Genomic DNA, 16,625 nt, shown 5'->3' with positions numbered 1-16,625 from the left:
CTTTTTTTTTCCAACCAAAAATGCTTTGCTCTGATTTGGGGGTACTTGAATTTAAAAAATGTTCACAGGGGATACATCACTGAAAAAAGGTTGAGAACCACTGCCGTAAGGGATAGAGATCCCGCAGTGAAAGATCCTCCTGCTTAAGAATACATGCACAGGCTCACCTTAAGTATGCCATTACACAATTGAATGATCCCTTCTGAGACGTACGCAATCCTGGTGACCAACTACAAGAAACATCAAACTTGCCCACAAGGGTTTCCTTACCAAGAACCAAGTCATGTTTTAATTGAGAATCAAATACATTATAACTTGTAACTAGTGGTGGATTGGTCATCAAGAATACCTGGAGATTTTACTGTGGGCAGATCAACAATGTTTTTTTGTTTTGTTTCTATGGATTTTCTGCTGCGACCTGCCTTGGTAACAGTAACTCATGTGACATGCCAATGCAGACACAACGAAAAGGTGGTGCAGAAGAATTAGGAAAAGGAAAAAAAACCTCCACCTCATGTGGTTACATAATCGCACTAATTAAAATCTCAATGTCAATCGGGCAGCTGTAGCAGAATATCACATTAAATGACGTGACGGGCCACATAAAGCAATGCAGCATATCACATAAAATGATGCGGTGGTCCACATTAAATGATGCGGCAGACTACAGAAAAGAACGCTACAGACCACAGAAAATTAGGTGGCGAGCCACAGAAAATAATGCGGCAGAACCACATAAAATTATGTGGCTGGCCACGTAAAATGACGTAGCGGGCAAAGATTTGGCCCACTGGCTTTCAGTTTGACACCGGTAGACTACAGAGAGGATATTATAACCAACTGTTGGTCTCTGTTAGTGTGTTTTGGCCAGGCGTACACAGCAATTAAAGTGTGGGCAAATCGATTCACAAATGGTGTCGATACAAAAGGATAGTATCTGTATATAATTGATACCAGAGTAAGTATCCATCCATTAATCCATCCATTTTCTACCACTTCTCCCGTTCAAGGTCACGGGAGGTCGCTGCAGCCTATCTCACCAGAGTAATTAGATCAATATTTTTATTTTCACAAATTAATTTTTTTTCATTTTTGTTAATGTTTAGAAAATTGGGCAACGAGTCGTTGGACACAGAAGGACTTTGAGAGCAAAACTCAAAGGATTTCCGTGAGTAGTGGACTGTCATTTTTGCTTTTGTTTCGTTATTTTGTACTATTGACTTTGTTTTGATATTCAAATTGTATGTAATAAAAAAGTTGAGGGAAACAGTTAAAATATTGTATTGATATTGTCTATGAATGTTCTCATTCATCCAAAACATTGTTATCTCAGGGCATTCAATCAATTGCAACTGGACTGTTTGGTTTGTCTGAGAAGACTTTTCACCGCTCATCGAAGAAGGCTCTATCAGTTCTTGCTCATTGATTTAGATTGGTCAGACTTAGTGTTGATATTGTTACACTGACAATAGCAATCACCAATAAATATAAACTAGGGCCATTTTTCTTAATCGTATAACTTATAATAATTTATGACTTCAATGTGGCCCTGCGATGAAGTGGTGACTTGTCCAGGGTGTACGCCACCTTCCGCCCGATTGTAGCTGAGATAGGCACCAGTGCCCCCCGCAACCCCTAAGGTAATAAGCGGTAGAAAATGGATAGATGGATGGATGACTTCAATGTGTTTTCTTGCTATTCTCGCTGTTAAAATAAACCTTACACTGTTCACTTGAAACATTTCCTTCACTGCAACATAACATGAATAACCAAAGCATTTTTAGAAGGCAGCAATGATGCCTCTGCCAAAGGGTGATGAACATACTGTATTTGATCAAGGTAGACACTGAGGAATGCTTTGAAAAGGTGCATGGGGACATAGGTTTGGATGGCAAAGAGGGGGAGTTGAAGCATATAAGAAGAGATTAGGAGGGTTATAGGAAATTAGAGGAAGTAGAGCCATGACATGAACAGTACTGTGAGAAAAATCTTGAACCTCCACTCGCATTCTATTAATGACTTTTTTGCAGCCATTTTCACATATTTAAACAGTTGGGAGGAAAAGGGGGTATCTGGATAAAAGGGCAGATGCAGAAGCTAGTATCAGTCAGTAGGACATCATTAAAACTATACAATTGCCAGAATAATAATTGTATCCACTCATACATAAAGACCCATTCACCACAACCTGGTAGTAACTGGCTTCCTAGCATGAGGTGGACAACCAAAACACAAATTGTCCGCACTTAAGTGCCATAACTTTACAACATATAGAGTATAAAGCAGAGTTTCGCAAATAAACTCTTCAAATGTAATTGTGACCCAAGACTTTTTGCACAGTACTGACAGTAGTAGCAAGGATGCTTTGGAATGTGGGTGAAGGTGAGATGGCCACACAGAGCTTTCATGCTAGTCCTAGTAATTTCTGTTCAAGCTATGACTCACACTAGCAAGCTACACAGATAATTGCCTTCTAAGGGCAGCTGCTCAAGCCCCTGGGATGCACAGGATGATTGCCGGCTGAGCTGTGGTGATGCTGCCTCTTCCTCTGCAGAATTTGGTGGGTCATCATCGTTGGGAGGCGATACCACTACCTCTGGGATGCTATGCGAGCCAAAGCCTGCTCCATGGGTGCACGGGGGGCTGGGCGAAGCGTGTCTAAACAAGGCAGGGGTACTTTGAGGGGTGGTGAGCGGAGAGGGACCTGGGGAGCGTCCTGTGTTGGACGAAGAGGAGGGCAGGAGTTGGTTGAGTAGGATGGAAACTCTGGATTCTTGTCTTTGCACCAGGTTGGAAGCAGAAGAGGGTGCTCCTGGCTTGTGGAGGGACAGACGCGAAGAGGACAGGCCCTCTCCTATAAGAGGACACAATGGCAAAAAGGAGACAGAAAGCAGGGAAAGGAGAAGGAGGAAGAAGGGTAAAGCAGATAAGGAAAAATATATGAAGTTGAAGTACATCAAAAGGGTGTGGTATTTGAAGGAGCCAGTCAGAAAGTGCGCAAAGCAGGAACAAATGTTAGAGAGGTTCATGCATCAAGTGAGCAACAAATGGTTTAGTGCAAGACACAGCACAAATGATTCGGTGACAAAGGGAGGGGTGTCCACAAGGCCCAAAAACCTGTCTCAGTCAAGCTCGATCATGTGCATGCCAGATAATGCAATAGCAATGCAACTACTTGGAAGCAAGCTCCCATTGCAAACTCAATGTAGTTACACACTTGGCTCACAGCATTCATCTACACTACAGCTGTTACCATCACCAACAATCAATGAGACCTCATTTTGATCCCAATCTTATAATAATGTACACCACTGCAGCCATGCACAAGTTCAAACATGAAAAGCATAATTTTCTGGGAATCAATACAACGTAAAAGCAGTCAGTAATTCAAACCAAGCAAGCCATACAGACTACCATAAGCACCCAGATTTCTCTTTCACTATTGTGGGAGCTTTTCTTCACTACCCATTGATCTCTAGATGGTACTCACTTTTACCATCCACCTTCTATGCACACGTTGCAGGATATAAATATTGCATTTTTAGAAATACTTCTGTGAAATGTAATAATGGAGGAAGAAGAAAAGTGAGTGCAATGTAAGATCTCACCGTTTTTCTCAAGCAAGAATGGGTCAGAATGTTTCTTGCCTATGTCAGCGAAGGAGCGCACCAGAGGGATGCGATTACTGAGCTTTCTCTCATTCTGATGGTGGTGTTTCTTCAACATGGCTTCTCGCACCTTCGCACGCAGGTCTTCCTTGAGCTGGCCTGATGCCACCATGCTGTCTATCACCATGTCTAAATTAGACAAACAAGAAGAACCAATTAAATAACATAGAGGGCTGAAGAGTTACTGGTTGACTTGTTGGGGTATCGTCTTGCACAAGGGTAGAAGTAAATGTCTTGTTAAAATTTGAAAGGAATGTGTATTTTTTTTCTATTTACCATTAAGGGTCTTATTCCCTTTTAATAATGCTGCACGGTTGGAAATGGAAAAAAGAGCCCCCAACAGTGTCACAGACCCTGCCTGAACAGTAAGACCAAAGCAGACAGTATCATTACCCCTATCCATCTGCACTAAGGCGGAACGTAGCACCCTGGGCTGGACAAGTCGCCACTTTGTAGATCATCTCCCAGGAAATATAATACAATACAATACTGTATACTTTGTGCCTGTAATTTAAATGCAATTCATAAATGTGTTCATTATCTGTGAGTAGCATAATACAGAGTATCAAACACAGGCATTTTATAGGTGTGTAATTTCTCACCAAGTATTTTTATGTATGTAGATTTATTTTTCATCAGATATTTACAAGTCCCGTATGTAGTATAATTGGTTGGTACTTGTTTTTTTTAATGTTTATGTGTGAAAAAATAACATTTTGTTGTGATTAACACATTGTTTCATACCACTTGACAAGGTTGCAAACTGTACGTAGGTTAAATATAATTATTGAATACAATAAAATCATGACTCATATAACTAATTACATCCATCCATCCATTTCTACTGCTTGTCCTTCTCAGGGTCGCGGGGATGGCTGGAGCCTATCCCAGCTGCATTCGAGCGGAAGGCGAGATACACCAAAGACAAGTCGCCAACTCATTGCAGGGCCAACAGATAGACAACATTCAATTCAGTGTTTATATTTGAGTAGGGCCCGGGCGTCTCTGTAGTGGAGAGGTCAAAAAGGTTAAGAGTCCCTGCTCTACTATACTGCAAGCTTATGCACTTTGTATTCAAAACTATTCAATACATGATATATTAAATGTATTTATTACTACTGTATTTCTACAAGATTTGCACTTTTCTGCCAAACATTGAATTAAAGCATGGCATTTGTTAGAACGGAGGCCACTAGAAGATACAGTCCTATGATTACTACTCATGGGTAAATGACGACTCAGTGAGTGTGTGGCACAATTACAAGCTGTATTGACAAAGCACTGATACAGATATATTTTATAATGGCACCATCTGCTGGATTGAGAAAGTCTTTAGAGTTGACCAGCAGATTAAATTTTGATTTTAAAAAAAAATTGCTGCACAAAAAGGCATATGAAATGTGCAACGCTGATCAATAAGGCAAAGAATAAACAAGAAAAGAAGAATATTTATCTTATCTGTCACTATAAGATCAACATTATCCCACACTTCCTAGTTTTTCCCTTTTTCTTAGTTCTATTGAGATCGATTACAGTGACGAACACCGATATCAAATGTGGCACGCCACACCTGTGATTAGTATTATTATTATTACAAGCGGAGACAAAATAATCTTTATCTGATATTCACAATTTGGCACTTGGGAGTAAAATGTTTTTTTTCTAAAAGTGACACCGTATCTCTCATTGTGTTTCATAAGGCATTTAGGCTTCAGTATGGGTTAAGATATCGGTAGTAATCACATGTTTCTGCATCACAGTAATCAGAATTTTGAAAAAAAATACAGCAGTGGTTATTTCATAATGTTGCAACATTTAAAACCAAAGGGAAAATGTAATGAAAAAAGAAAAGATTTACCAGCGATGTCCTCGATACTGTTGGCTCGCATGTCCAGCATGACCGTGCCATTGAGGATGCAGCTACGCAATTCAAATAAACTGTGCAGTGACAGCGTAGCCACATAAGGCTTGCTCCATCTTTCCCCTCCATCCTCCACATCTTCTTCAAACTTCAGCCACCTGCACACAATACCAAACATCACACAGACATTAGCGCAGACAATAGCAATAAGACTTGAAAATAAACCTGTCCAACAAAATATGTGTGCGTCACTGAAAGAACTAATGTATCTGGGTTTGAATAATGAGTCACTCACAACACCACTTTAGAAAAACCATTACATAAAAACCGAGGGGTTTTGTGGCCAAAAAACGAAATATTGTTTGTGACCCCATTTTGGTCTTTAATATTACGCATTTATCATGAATAAATTCCTGAGGGGCCCCCACCCCACCCTAAAACTTATAAATTAGCACCCCACATACACACACTCAGTATGTTTACAAGCACTAAAAAAGTAGTTCCTTGACTTAATTTGGTTAAAACTAGCGCGTGTAACCACACATGCCAAAAAATCAAATTTATAGTAACTAGAATGTGAGTTTTATTACATAACCTGTCATCATTCACTTAAATACATGTATGTCATGTACATGCTTCATACTTCATAGTGTAAAGTAGCAATGATCTGATAGATGAAGGATTGTCATTGGTTAATAATAATAATAATCCATCCATCCATTTTCTACCGCTTATTCCCTTTTGGGGCCGCGGGGGGCGCTGGCGCCTATCTCAGCTACAATCGGGCGGAAGGCGGGGTACACCCTGGACAAGTCGCCACCTCATCACAGGGCCAACACAGATGGACAGACAACATTCACACTCACATTCACACACTAGGGCCAATTTAGTGTTGCCAATCAACCTATCCCCAGGTGCATGTCTTTGGAAGTGGGAGGAAGCCGGAGTACCCGGAGGGAACCCACGCATTCACAGGGAGAACATGCAAACTCCACACAGAAAGATCCCGAGCCTGGATTTGAACCCAGGACTGCAGGACCTTCGTATTGTGAGGTAGACGCACTAACCCCTCTGCCACCGTGAAAATAATCCTAATACATTATTATTAAATTTACTGGGGGTTGAGCTTCCCTTGTCTTTTCAAACAGGTGACAGCTCTGCTTCAAACTTTACTCAAGGTTCCTTGAACGCGCCACACTTATGTGCCATGAGATGCAAAAGTGAAACTTACACATAACTTTGTCTGGTACTGTCCCAAATACATTTATCCTATTTTGGCACGGTGTGCAAATGCATAAAGATGAGCCTTGGTGACGTTAAGACGTCTGTGTTGACTGAACAATGAAGTGTTCCATGCTGGGTCTGATTATTTTAAACTGAGTATGAAAGCAAATTTTAGAATGCCAGTCACTTTACATTGAAAGATTCTGTCTTCCATTAGTTTTTAAACATAATTTTTCCCTCTGGTGCTGCCAACGTTTCGAAGAAAGCCTACTACGTAGAGATTTATGTAAACGTTAATCCATAAACAGCATTAAAGTAATGAAGTATAAAAGTATTATGCATAAAAATCTAAACGGTATTACCAGAGCATGACTTTCGTTTAAGGCCCATGAACATTTTTATTAACCAGGGCAACAATACTGTTGAGTTTGAGCGCTATACAATATCAACTTCCCACTATTGATAGATGCTTGATATTAAGTAGTAACAGGTGTGTGCAGTACATGCAGAATCTTTAAACTCATTTACAGTAGATCGTGACATGTTTGGAATGAAGCAGTGTCTGAATATTTCGAATATTTGTGCTATGTGATAAATGTATTGTGAGGGTCGAAGGAAATGCTATGAACCCCTCCATTGTATACAGTATAGTGCTCTCATCATCCTTTGAGTGTGAAGGAATTCCGCTGCCTAATCCGTAATCTCCATTTGAAGTTGATATGGCCTGACAAGAATATGTTGGCAAATATTTAATATAGTATAAGACTATACTGTGTATATATGAGCAGTTTTGGTGCCAGATGCTTCATAATAAAAACAGTGCGCAGGGTTTGATCAGAAATGTACATACACTTGAAAGTCTGATTCATTTTGATACCTTAATGTATTTGGAAAAAAAAAATTCTCAGGATGTAATGACAATATAGAAAGCCATCTTAAGTTATTTTTATATATGGGAATTTTATTTCAATTACGCCGAGTCCAAATCATACAATCAGGTTAGGCTAAATAAATAAATGTACCTTAGCGAGTTTCACCTCAACCTTAATTTCTTTGGAGCCACACATACTTCTGGCTGGATATTGTTTTTGGCCACTCTTGGTAGTTGGTGGAGTTAATTGGTTGGTTTGTTATTATGGCAGACAGACTGCACAGGATTGGCCTATATCAGCATGCTGTAAAGTGGTTTTCTAATTACTTGTTCGATAGAACCCAATGCATCCAGTTTGCTGGGTCCTGCTTGTCTTTCTCCTCTATGGTGAATGGTGTACTTCAGGGTTCCAAATTAGGTCCGTTACTGTTTTCTATCTATGTAAATAATCTCTGTGATAATGTGTCGGATGCTGCGTTCCATTTGTATGCAGATGACGCGGTCATATATTGTTCATCCCCCTCAATAATGTGAACCATCTAAGTCCTGCAATCTGCTTTTCATGTTGTTTAGTCCTAGCTGACTCAGACTAGTGTTTAATACAGAAAAATCTACAATTATTAAAGTTATTTTTTGGAGGTAAAGTATTTCCACTGAGTACTCCAAAAAAAAATCAACCACTCATAAGGTTAAACTTCAAATTGTCTTGTTATTGATGTATTTAAAATCTCACATTGAAAAACACATGACTAAACCTAAATGTTAAATCCTGCTTTTCACTACAAGTTAGGAAACACTTGATTCTGACCACTTTTATGCCTTTGCTAGATTATGGAGACTTGCTTTTTATGAATGCACTAGACACGTATTTGAAAAAACTGGATACTGTTTATGACTGTGCCTTACGTTTTATTACTAGTTGTGGCCGTCTTGTCCATCATTGCACTTTATATGCAAAGGGAGACTGTCCGTCTTTGTCAGTTCCCAAATTTTTTGATGGATGTTTTTTTTATATATATAAATAACTTCTTGGTTTAGTTCCCCTTATTTGTGTTCTTTTATGTGGAGAGATTCCAGTCACTACAGCTTAAGGTCGAAGGACATACTTAGCATGTTTGTTCCTAGAGCCGACACAAATCTGGAAAAAAAAAGCTTTCAGATATGTTCCTCCATGGTCATGGAATAATTTACAAAAGGATCTGAGGTAACCTGAGCTAATCTATTGGGGGGAATTCCAGGCCATCTTAAAAGGATCGAGAAACTGCTTCGACTGGGCATTGTACTTGTTTTTAAGATTTTTTTACTGAAACAGTCTATACATTGTTTCGACCTATCACATGTTTTTATGTTAATATACAGTATGTAAGTAGCTTATTTTTAAATTGTGGTGTGTGACTGTTGCTGTTTTTGTGGTTCTTATATGTATTTCTCTAACTTTGCATTGCTGCTCTCTTTGCCAGTTCACTCTTGGAAAGAATATTTTAATCTCAATGAGCTTTTTACCTGGTTAAATAAAGGATATGATTGATTGATTGATTACTGGCCAACACCTAGATTTTTTTAGCATAGTGTACAAACATTCTAAAAGTTTGAGTGTTGAATTTTGGGAAGGCCATTCCAGAAGCTTCATTTTAGCTCTTATTATACGGTTGGTATCGTCCCAAATTGTAATAACCAATTGTCTCCAAGTGTGCACTGTGCAGCTGTTGATTTGAAATCAAGTTGAATAACTTGGACATAGCCGTCCTTCTTCAGAATTCTATCTATTTTGTGAAATGCACTAGAAGCACTAGTGGCGCTCATTGGAAAAAGTTTGAACCTCCCTGTTTTAAAGGTGTTGATTTAATGGCAGTAGATATACTGTGGACAGTGAAACATGGTCCAGTTCCAACTTAAAAACTTAAAAACTTTGGTGGTTTCTGGGTTGTTCTTGAACAATCTAACAAAATGATTTTCAGCTGAGGATGACGTCTTCTATACATTTGCCAAGTAGTAACAAGTCCAAATAACATTGTTTGAAATGGGGCTGGGCAATTAATGTGTACAGTATGATATTGATACATTTCAGTTCGATTGCGGTGATCAACTTTGAGCATATTAACGTGATCAAACATGGCGGAAATGTCCGTGACAACAGCCTATAAGAGTTGACCTTTTTCCACTCCGCATAGTGTTGTAAGGTACTGTAGATGTAAACAGAAACACAGAACATGGCACGTAACGTGCAGCCGATGGCGGAAAAATAAATGTCACCCATGACTCGGGGCTATTCACAATAGATGAAAACCAACGCTTCCCATCAAACCTGATGGAGCTCGAAAGGTGCTACAAAGAAGAATGCGCAAAGAGGAATGGGCGGAACTGCCCAGAGATAGGTGTGCCAAGCTTGTGGCATCATTTCCAAAAAGACTTGAGGCTGTATTTGCTGCCAAAAGTGCATCAACAAAGTATTGGGTAAAGGCTCTGAATACTTATGTACATGTGATTTTATTTATTTACATTTTTTTATTACATTTGCTAAATTAAAAAAAAAAAAAAAAAACATTTTCACAATATCATTGTGTGGGGTATTGTCTGTAGAATTCTGAGGAAAAAAAATAATGTTCTCCATTTTGGAAAAAGGCTGTTACATAACAAAATGTGGAAATAGTGAAGCGCTGTTAATAATTTCCAGATGCACTGTATTTACAAAACAACCACCATCCAGGTGATTATACGAGTCTCAGTCTGACTGCTATTAGCACACGTTGCATTAGCAATCTATTATGAGTTAAAGATGATTCACATTTGCGAGTGGCAGTGATGTTACTAGTGCATGTAGCAACACAATTTGAAAATGGTTAACATTTGAAAATGTCTTCATTATTCCGAAAAGGGGAAATGAGTTTATTTTAGGTCTTGCATCACTGACAGATTAAAAACAACATACAAATTGTGATATGAATCAAAATATGAAAGACATGAAATATACTGTGATCTTTTTTTTTTGCCATTTGGCCCAGCCCGAGTTTGCAATAACGATTTCGGAATGTTGTTTACAAATGGCTCCTAAAAACGTTCTCAAAGTGTGTGAATCAACAATTATATTACTTAGTTTTTCACATAGGTCCTTGGACTTGGACTTATGCATCTGCAGTAGTTGGTTGGTTGATATGTCAGTTACTAAAACTCAAAAAGTTATTGGCAGATTTTGATGAAACTTTTAGGAAATTTCAGAAATAGGATACATATCAAGACATAAGACTTTTGTGGTGATCCGGATCATTTCTACTACATTACCTTACGTTTAAGTTACAAGGCTGAACTTGTTAGGGGCCCTGCCTCTACCCACAGAGACAAAGAGGGGGGCTGACTGAAAGAGTGGCAGCAGATCACAGTAGCTCCAGAGATTTTCATCGTTTTAACAATTCAGCTACTGTGTCAAACAATTTCTCTTGTGGATTATTTAAGTTTGTTTCAGTCCAAGCCTAGGTCTGAGCTTGCTTCGATAATTAAATTTTGCTATAGAAAAAATGCACCCAGGTGCTGAGACTGATGCAGAATGATCTGTGGCCTAGTGGTTAGAGTGTTCGCCCTGAGATTGGTAGGTTGTGAGTTCAAACCCCGGCCGAGTCATACCAAAGACTATAAAAATGGGATGCATTACCCCCCTGCTTGGCACTCAGCATCAAGGGTTGGAATTGGGGGTTAAATCACCAAAATGATTCCCGCACGCGGCCACCGCTGCTGCTCACTGCTCCCCTCACCTCCCAAGGGGTGATCAAGGGTGATGGGTCAAATGCAGAGAATAATTTTGCCACACGAAGTGTGTGTGACAATAACTGGTACTTTAACTTTAACTTAATCCTCTTGCAGCGACAGGCTTCTTGCAATTTCATTTACCCTGTGATTAATTATTAGGTCTGTTCTGTGTTATTTAATTATTCTAAGTATTAGTTGATCCAATGAGCGTTATCAAATCCCTGTATGTTGTCAAAAGACACACGAACAACAGCAGTCAATCATTATAGCAAACAAGAAATTAGGAAGTCATTATTCATCATTCCTTATATAAAACCTTATTCCGGTTTGTATAATGTTAACCCTGTGTCAATGAAGAGAAAATCCAAAAGAAATTCAAGCCAATGAAGAATATGTAAACTAGTGACCAGCCTAGAATTTCTGAAGATAATTTGTTTGACTATATTGTGCAGCAAACAATACTGAAGTCAATTAATAGTCTTATTATCGCATGTTTTACTTGGACTAGGGCTGGGCGATATTGGCTTTTATTAATATTGCGATATTTTTATGCCATATTGCGATATACGATATATATTACGATATTTTGCCTTGGCCTTGAATGAACACTTGATGCATATAATCACAGCAGTATGATGATTTTATGTGTCTACATTAAAACATTCTTCTTCATACTGCATTAATATATGCTCCTTTTAAACTTTGATGCAGAGAGGGAAATCACAACTAAGTCAATTGACCAAAACTGTATTTATTAAATACTCTTCATTCTCTCACGGGTGACTTTTTAAATGAAAGAACAAATTAATAGTGTTGCTACCTTTTTGTATTAACACTTCTGCTGCATACTTTGCATTGACAGTACAGTACATATTCCGTACAATTCTCCCGTCCAAAGGCAAAACCCAGTAACTAAATTTTGGTCAAAACTGAGCTGATAATTTTGGAGTTCCTAGGTGATATGCTTTACATTAGTGTATACGATATTGTAATTTGTTCCGTAAGTAAGCTGTTACGCACATGGCAGGACCTAGCAATTACCACATAACCGCGTAGATACAACAGAAAAACCTAGTATCTCAAGGGACCAATCGGAGCTTCTTTGTCAGTCGCCTTATTGTCTTTAATGAGACATTTGCACGAATGGGGGCCGACGGTCAACCTGATTATGTGATATTAGGGCACGAGGGGATATTTGGAAGATTGGCCCAGGACGTTGCAAGCACCTTCATTAGATGTAGTGTTCTTCATTCTTCCCCTTGCATACTCTTTTGGGCAGATAACTGTGGAGGTCAAAATAAAAACTGGACGCTGTACACGGCTCTTGCCCAATGTGCAAACGCAGAATGGGGCCCACCCGAGATTGTAATAAAATATCTGGAGAAAGGGCACACGTTCATGAGAGCAGATTCAATCCATGGCTCAATCGGCAAGAAAATGAAAGCTCAAGAAAACATCTATACATTTGATGACTTTGTAGATCTTTGTAAGACAGCATCAAGATAGATTGGTTTTCCTTTGTTTTCTCAAAATCAGCTAGAAGTGAGTTATTAGGTTTTGCCTTTGGACGGGAGAATTGACCACTAAATGGTAACACCCGAATAAGTTTTTCAACTTGTTTAAGTCGGGGTCCACGTTTATCAATTCATGGTACAAATATATACTATCAGCATAATACAGTCACCAAACAGGTTAATCATCATATTATATACATTGAACAGCATATTGCTGTTGTCTGCTGAATATCTTCCCACTTGAAGCCAAACCACAGCCAGATGATGGACCCCCTGCTCTTTATGTTGGGCATTTATTGTTCTGCCTCCATTTGTGATAAGTTTCGCACCATCTCTCTCTTGTATTGTCACAAGCTCCGCTCGCTCGACCTGGCTCAGCTAACGTTAGCCATGCTGCTACCTCTCTGCTGGGCGAGAGCTATGACACTAGACTCGCGAGAGTATGTGACGTATGTAAGAAGGCGGGCTTGTTTTCCGTATCTGTGAGAATGAGAGACGAGGAGGACTGAGAAATGCCTGTCGTGTGATGCCCGCAGCTAAATGCAACTCGACCTACCTCAGCTAACGTTAGCCACGCTAACGTTAGCTCTCGGCGAGAGCATATGACGCTACACGTGCGACAGTATGTGACGTATGTAAGAAGGCGGGCTTATTTTACGTCTCTTTGAGAAGGAGAGACGCGAGGGAGTGAGATACGCCAGTAATGTAATGCACGCAGCTTAAAGCAACGGTGAGAACATATAATCGAATATTACGATACAGTCATTTTCTATATCGCACAGAGACAAACCTGCGATATATCGTATATATCGATATATCGCCCAGCCCTAACTTGGACTGCATAAAAAATGACAAAATCAAAGGTTTAATTACATAGCCGATTTAAGTCTGACCTGGCAGTTTCCTTCCATTCAGTAGCACTGCCATCTCTGAAGGAAAGCTCATCCAACTCAGTGAAGAGGTCATGTGGGACATGTTCCAAGTCATCGTCCTCCATGCCCAGAATGAACTGGACCCGCTGAGATGGAGTGTCTGTTGAAATTGTAAGAAAAGAGACCAAGCATCCAACTGATGTAAACACTGGTGCTTCTTTCATACTTTGCATACATATAGATATACACATTGCACATCCAGTGATAGGCATCATACTGCCAAATCGTTAACATGAGCTAACAATTACAACTCAGACATTTTCTGGAAATCATCATTTCTTTTTTTCGCTTCCAGACTTATTTGCCTTGCCTTACACTGTTGCTGCTCCTTCCTTTACAGAAACAAATAAATATGCGGCAAACAACATACAAAACCAAACCACAAAAGCACAACCATATTAATAAATTAACGTTGCTCACTGCAGGTCCTTATCTTACATTTCCTGGAATTTTACAGCAAAGTGGAGGTAGCATTGGTATACGCACTCAGTTGGACCTATGAACACAATGTACTCAGCCAGTCAACGTGAGAATGGAATTAGGAGTTCAGAAAGGCATTTGGGGCTTAAGCCGATTTGTGCATAACACTTAATAATTTGAAGTTAATTCTTAATGAAGCAATCTGAGAAGCAAGATTTTCACAAGCCCTTTTTTGATTACACTTTGTATGAAGTTTATCGCAATGAACTTTATAGTGTGTTGTTTCTCATTTTTAGAATAAGAGAAGGATCTTGCATCCAAGCAGTTTTAGGATTAACAACATAAAAAATGGCATTAAGTAACAAATAATTATCAAAAATGATTATTATTATTTATCTGTCTGTTTTCTACCGCTTGTTTCTCTAGGGGTGGCGGGAGGTGCTGGAGCCTATCGCAGCTGCACTCGGGCGGAAGGCGGGGTACACCCTGGAAAAGTTGCCAACTTATTTTAATTATTACATAGTTATTTTCAAAACAAATTATTTCTTCTGAGGACCCCATGAAGGAGCCCTATGACTAAGACCAAACTGTTAGGGTTTGTCAGCTCATGTTTCTTTTCAACTTAACAAAGTTGATGATATTGTTTATTTTTTGCAAATAAGAATCGATAAGAGAATCGATAAAAACAATTAAGCAGATTCAAAAATGGATTTGAACAACTATATTGTTGATAATAGAGGTAAACTACTGGTTTTGTTCATGATCAATAGCGCTTTTTCTATTGGTATTTGTATTGCTCCAGTTTTAGTGTAAAAATGCTCATTGTCATTACTATATTATTTATTTCACTAACTGCTTATTTGCTATTACTTTTAAGATCATATTTGTACATATTGTATGTGCTGGTGTTGTTCGATTGTTGTTGTTGCTATTGTTGTATTTGCTGTTGTTGTTTTTGTCTCTCTGTCTAATCCCCCTCTTATCCCCACAATTTACCCCTCTGTCTATCTTTTTTTTTCTCTCTTTCTATCCCCTACTGCTCCGGCCCGGCTACACCAAATGATAATATAAATACATTTAATAAAGTCAAATTCAAATAAGGCAACAAGAGAAGTATCCTACACTTCTATTTTGTGAAGTAAATCTGAACAGCCGATATGGGCGTCTACATCAACTATATGATTTGCCTGAGAAGCTGGACAGGACAAAAAAAACAAAAAAAAACAACAACAACAAAAATGGATTGTAAAAACGTCCTCAATTTGAATCTATAGTAAGTAGTAACTATAACTAACTACTTGTTGTTTTTTTTTTTAATATAATTTGTCAAAAAATAAATCACAATTTATTTGAATATTAAATGAACGCCTGAATCCTGAACAATCACAAGGTTTCTCACATTATTGTCCAAAGATTAACTCTTTATGTCAAATATCTTTACTAACTGGCTCCCAAGATGTGTTTTGGTATTCATATAACTACATTTGTATGTAAGGAATGTTTTTTTAAACTGACTGCAATCTCCCTATGCCTGTCAGAGGCAAGTCCTGGCAGTGTCTGAATGACATAATCAAAGACTATCATATGTACAGTATAAATAGCGTATCATATACAGTTTTCACTCGATTCTCGTGAGAGTTATGTTTGCAAAGTAGGGACACCATTTATCTAATAATTTTTATGAATATTACTCCGGACTATAGAGCGCACCAGGATATAAGCCTCACCCACTACATTTCAGAGGAAAAACATGTTTCCATATATTAACCGCACCAGACAATAGGCCGCAAATACAGTATATACGTTCTGAAGTTAGTTAAGATTCTGTAAATGTTAATTTACATACCTTAAATGTTCCTAAATGTGCCAATAACACGACAGTAAAACGACTGATCAAACAAAGCAAAAGTCATCGTTATGGGCCTACTAGCTGCGGAAGCTAGCTCTCCAATCAGCTAAACAGACAAATCTCAATGTATTCAATGATACTTTAATATCTGCATTGCACTGAGACTAGTAAGTGAACCACCAAGCGCCGAGGGAACACTGAATAACGATAACGATAGAACTGAGTAAGGTGATGATTTTCAGACCAATGTGTTGAGAAATTTATTACAAGAAGTATTTTGTTCTCACCGTAAGGTGGAGATTCTCTGTCATTTTCCTTTCCGTCCTCAGAATCTTTATCCCTTCTTTTTCTGTGGTGCTTGTGTCCTCGGTGACGATGCCTCCGCTTGTTTTCTCTTCCAAGAGGAACATGAACGCCTACGTACACCGCTCTGTGGCCTGCAGGAAACAATTGCAAAATATCGTTGAGGACCAACTAAAGGAACAAAAGGACTACATTCACATAACAGGAGCAGGGATTTAAGGTTAATCTGTTATTTTACAATA

General features: G+C 38.8%; 1 protein-coding gene across 4 annotated transcripts in view; it reads right to left on the bottom strand.

The window, feature by feature from the left end:
- The window catches only part of LOC133539866 (sodium bicarbonate cotransporter 3-like), a 95,890-nt gene that overhangs the window by 38,337 nt on the left and 40,928 nt on the right, over positions 1 to 16,625 (bottom strand). For 3 of the 4 annotated variants that reach the window (XM_061882130.1, XM_061882134.1, XM_061882131.1), the window contains exons 3-7: positions 16,368 to 16,517; positions 13,773 to 13,911; positions 5,527 to 5,687; positions 3,609 to 3,797; positions 2,471 to 2,854 (exon numbers count right to left, since the gene is read on the bottom strand). In XM_061882130.1, the coding sequence (XP_061738114.1) occupies positions 2,471 to 2,854; positions 3,609 to 3,797; positions 5,527 to 5,687; positions 13,773 to 13,911; positions 16,368 to 16,517 (1,023 nt within the window). The remainder of the gene's footprint in view (positions 1 to 2,470; positions 2,855 to 3,608; positions 3,798 to 5,526; positions 5,688 to 13,772; positions 13,912 to 16,367; positions 16,518 to 16,625) is intronic. The other variant, XM_061882133.1, reaches the window with a different exon arrangement.

This window comes from Nerophis ophidion, linkage group LG21 (genome assembly GCF_033978795.1).
Source record: "Nerophis ophidion isolate RoL-2023_Sa linkage group LG21, RoL_Noph_v1.0, whole genome shotgun sequence".
NCBI classification, from domain to species: Eukaryota; Metazoa; Chordata; class Actinopteri; order Syngnathiformes; family Syngnathidae; genus Nerophis; species Nerophis ophidion.
Note: the sequence above shows the minus strand (reverse complement) of the source record. Positions and strands in the feature narration are given on the sequence as shown.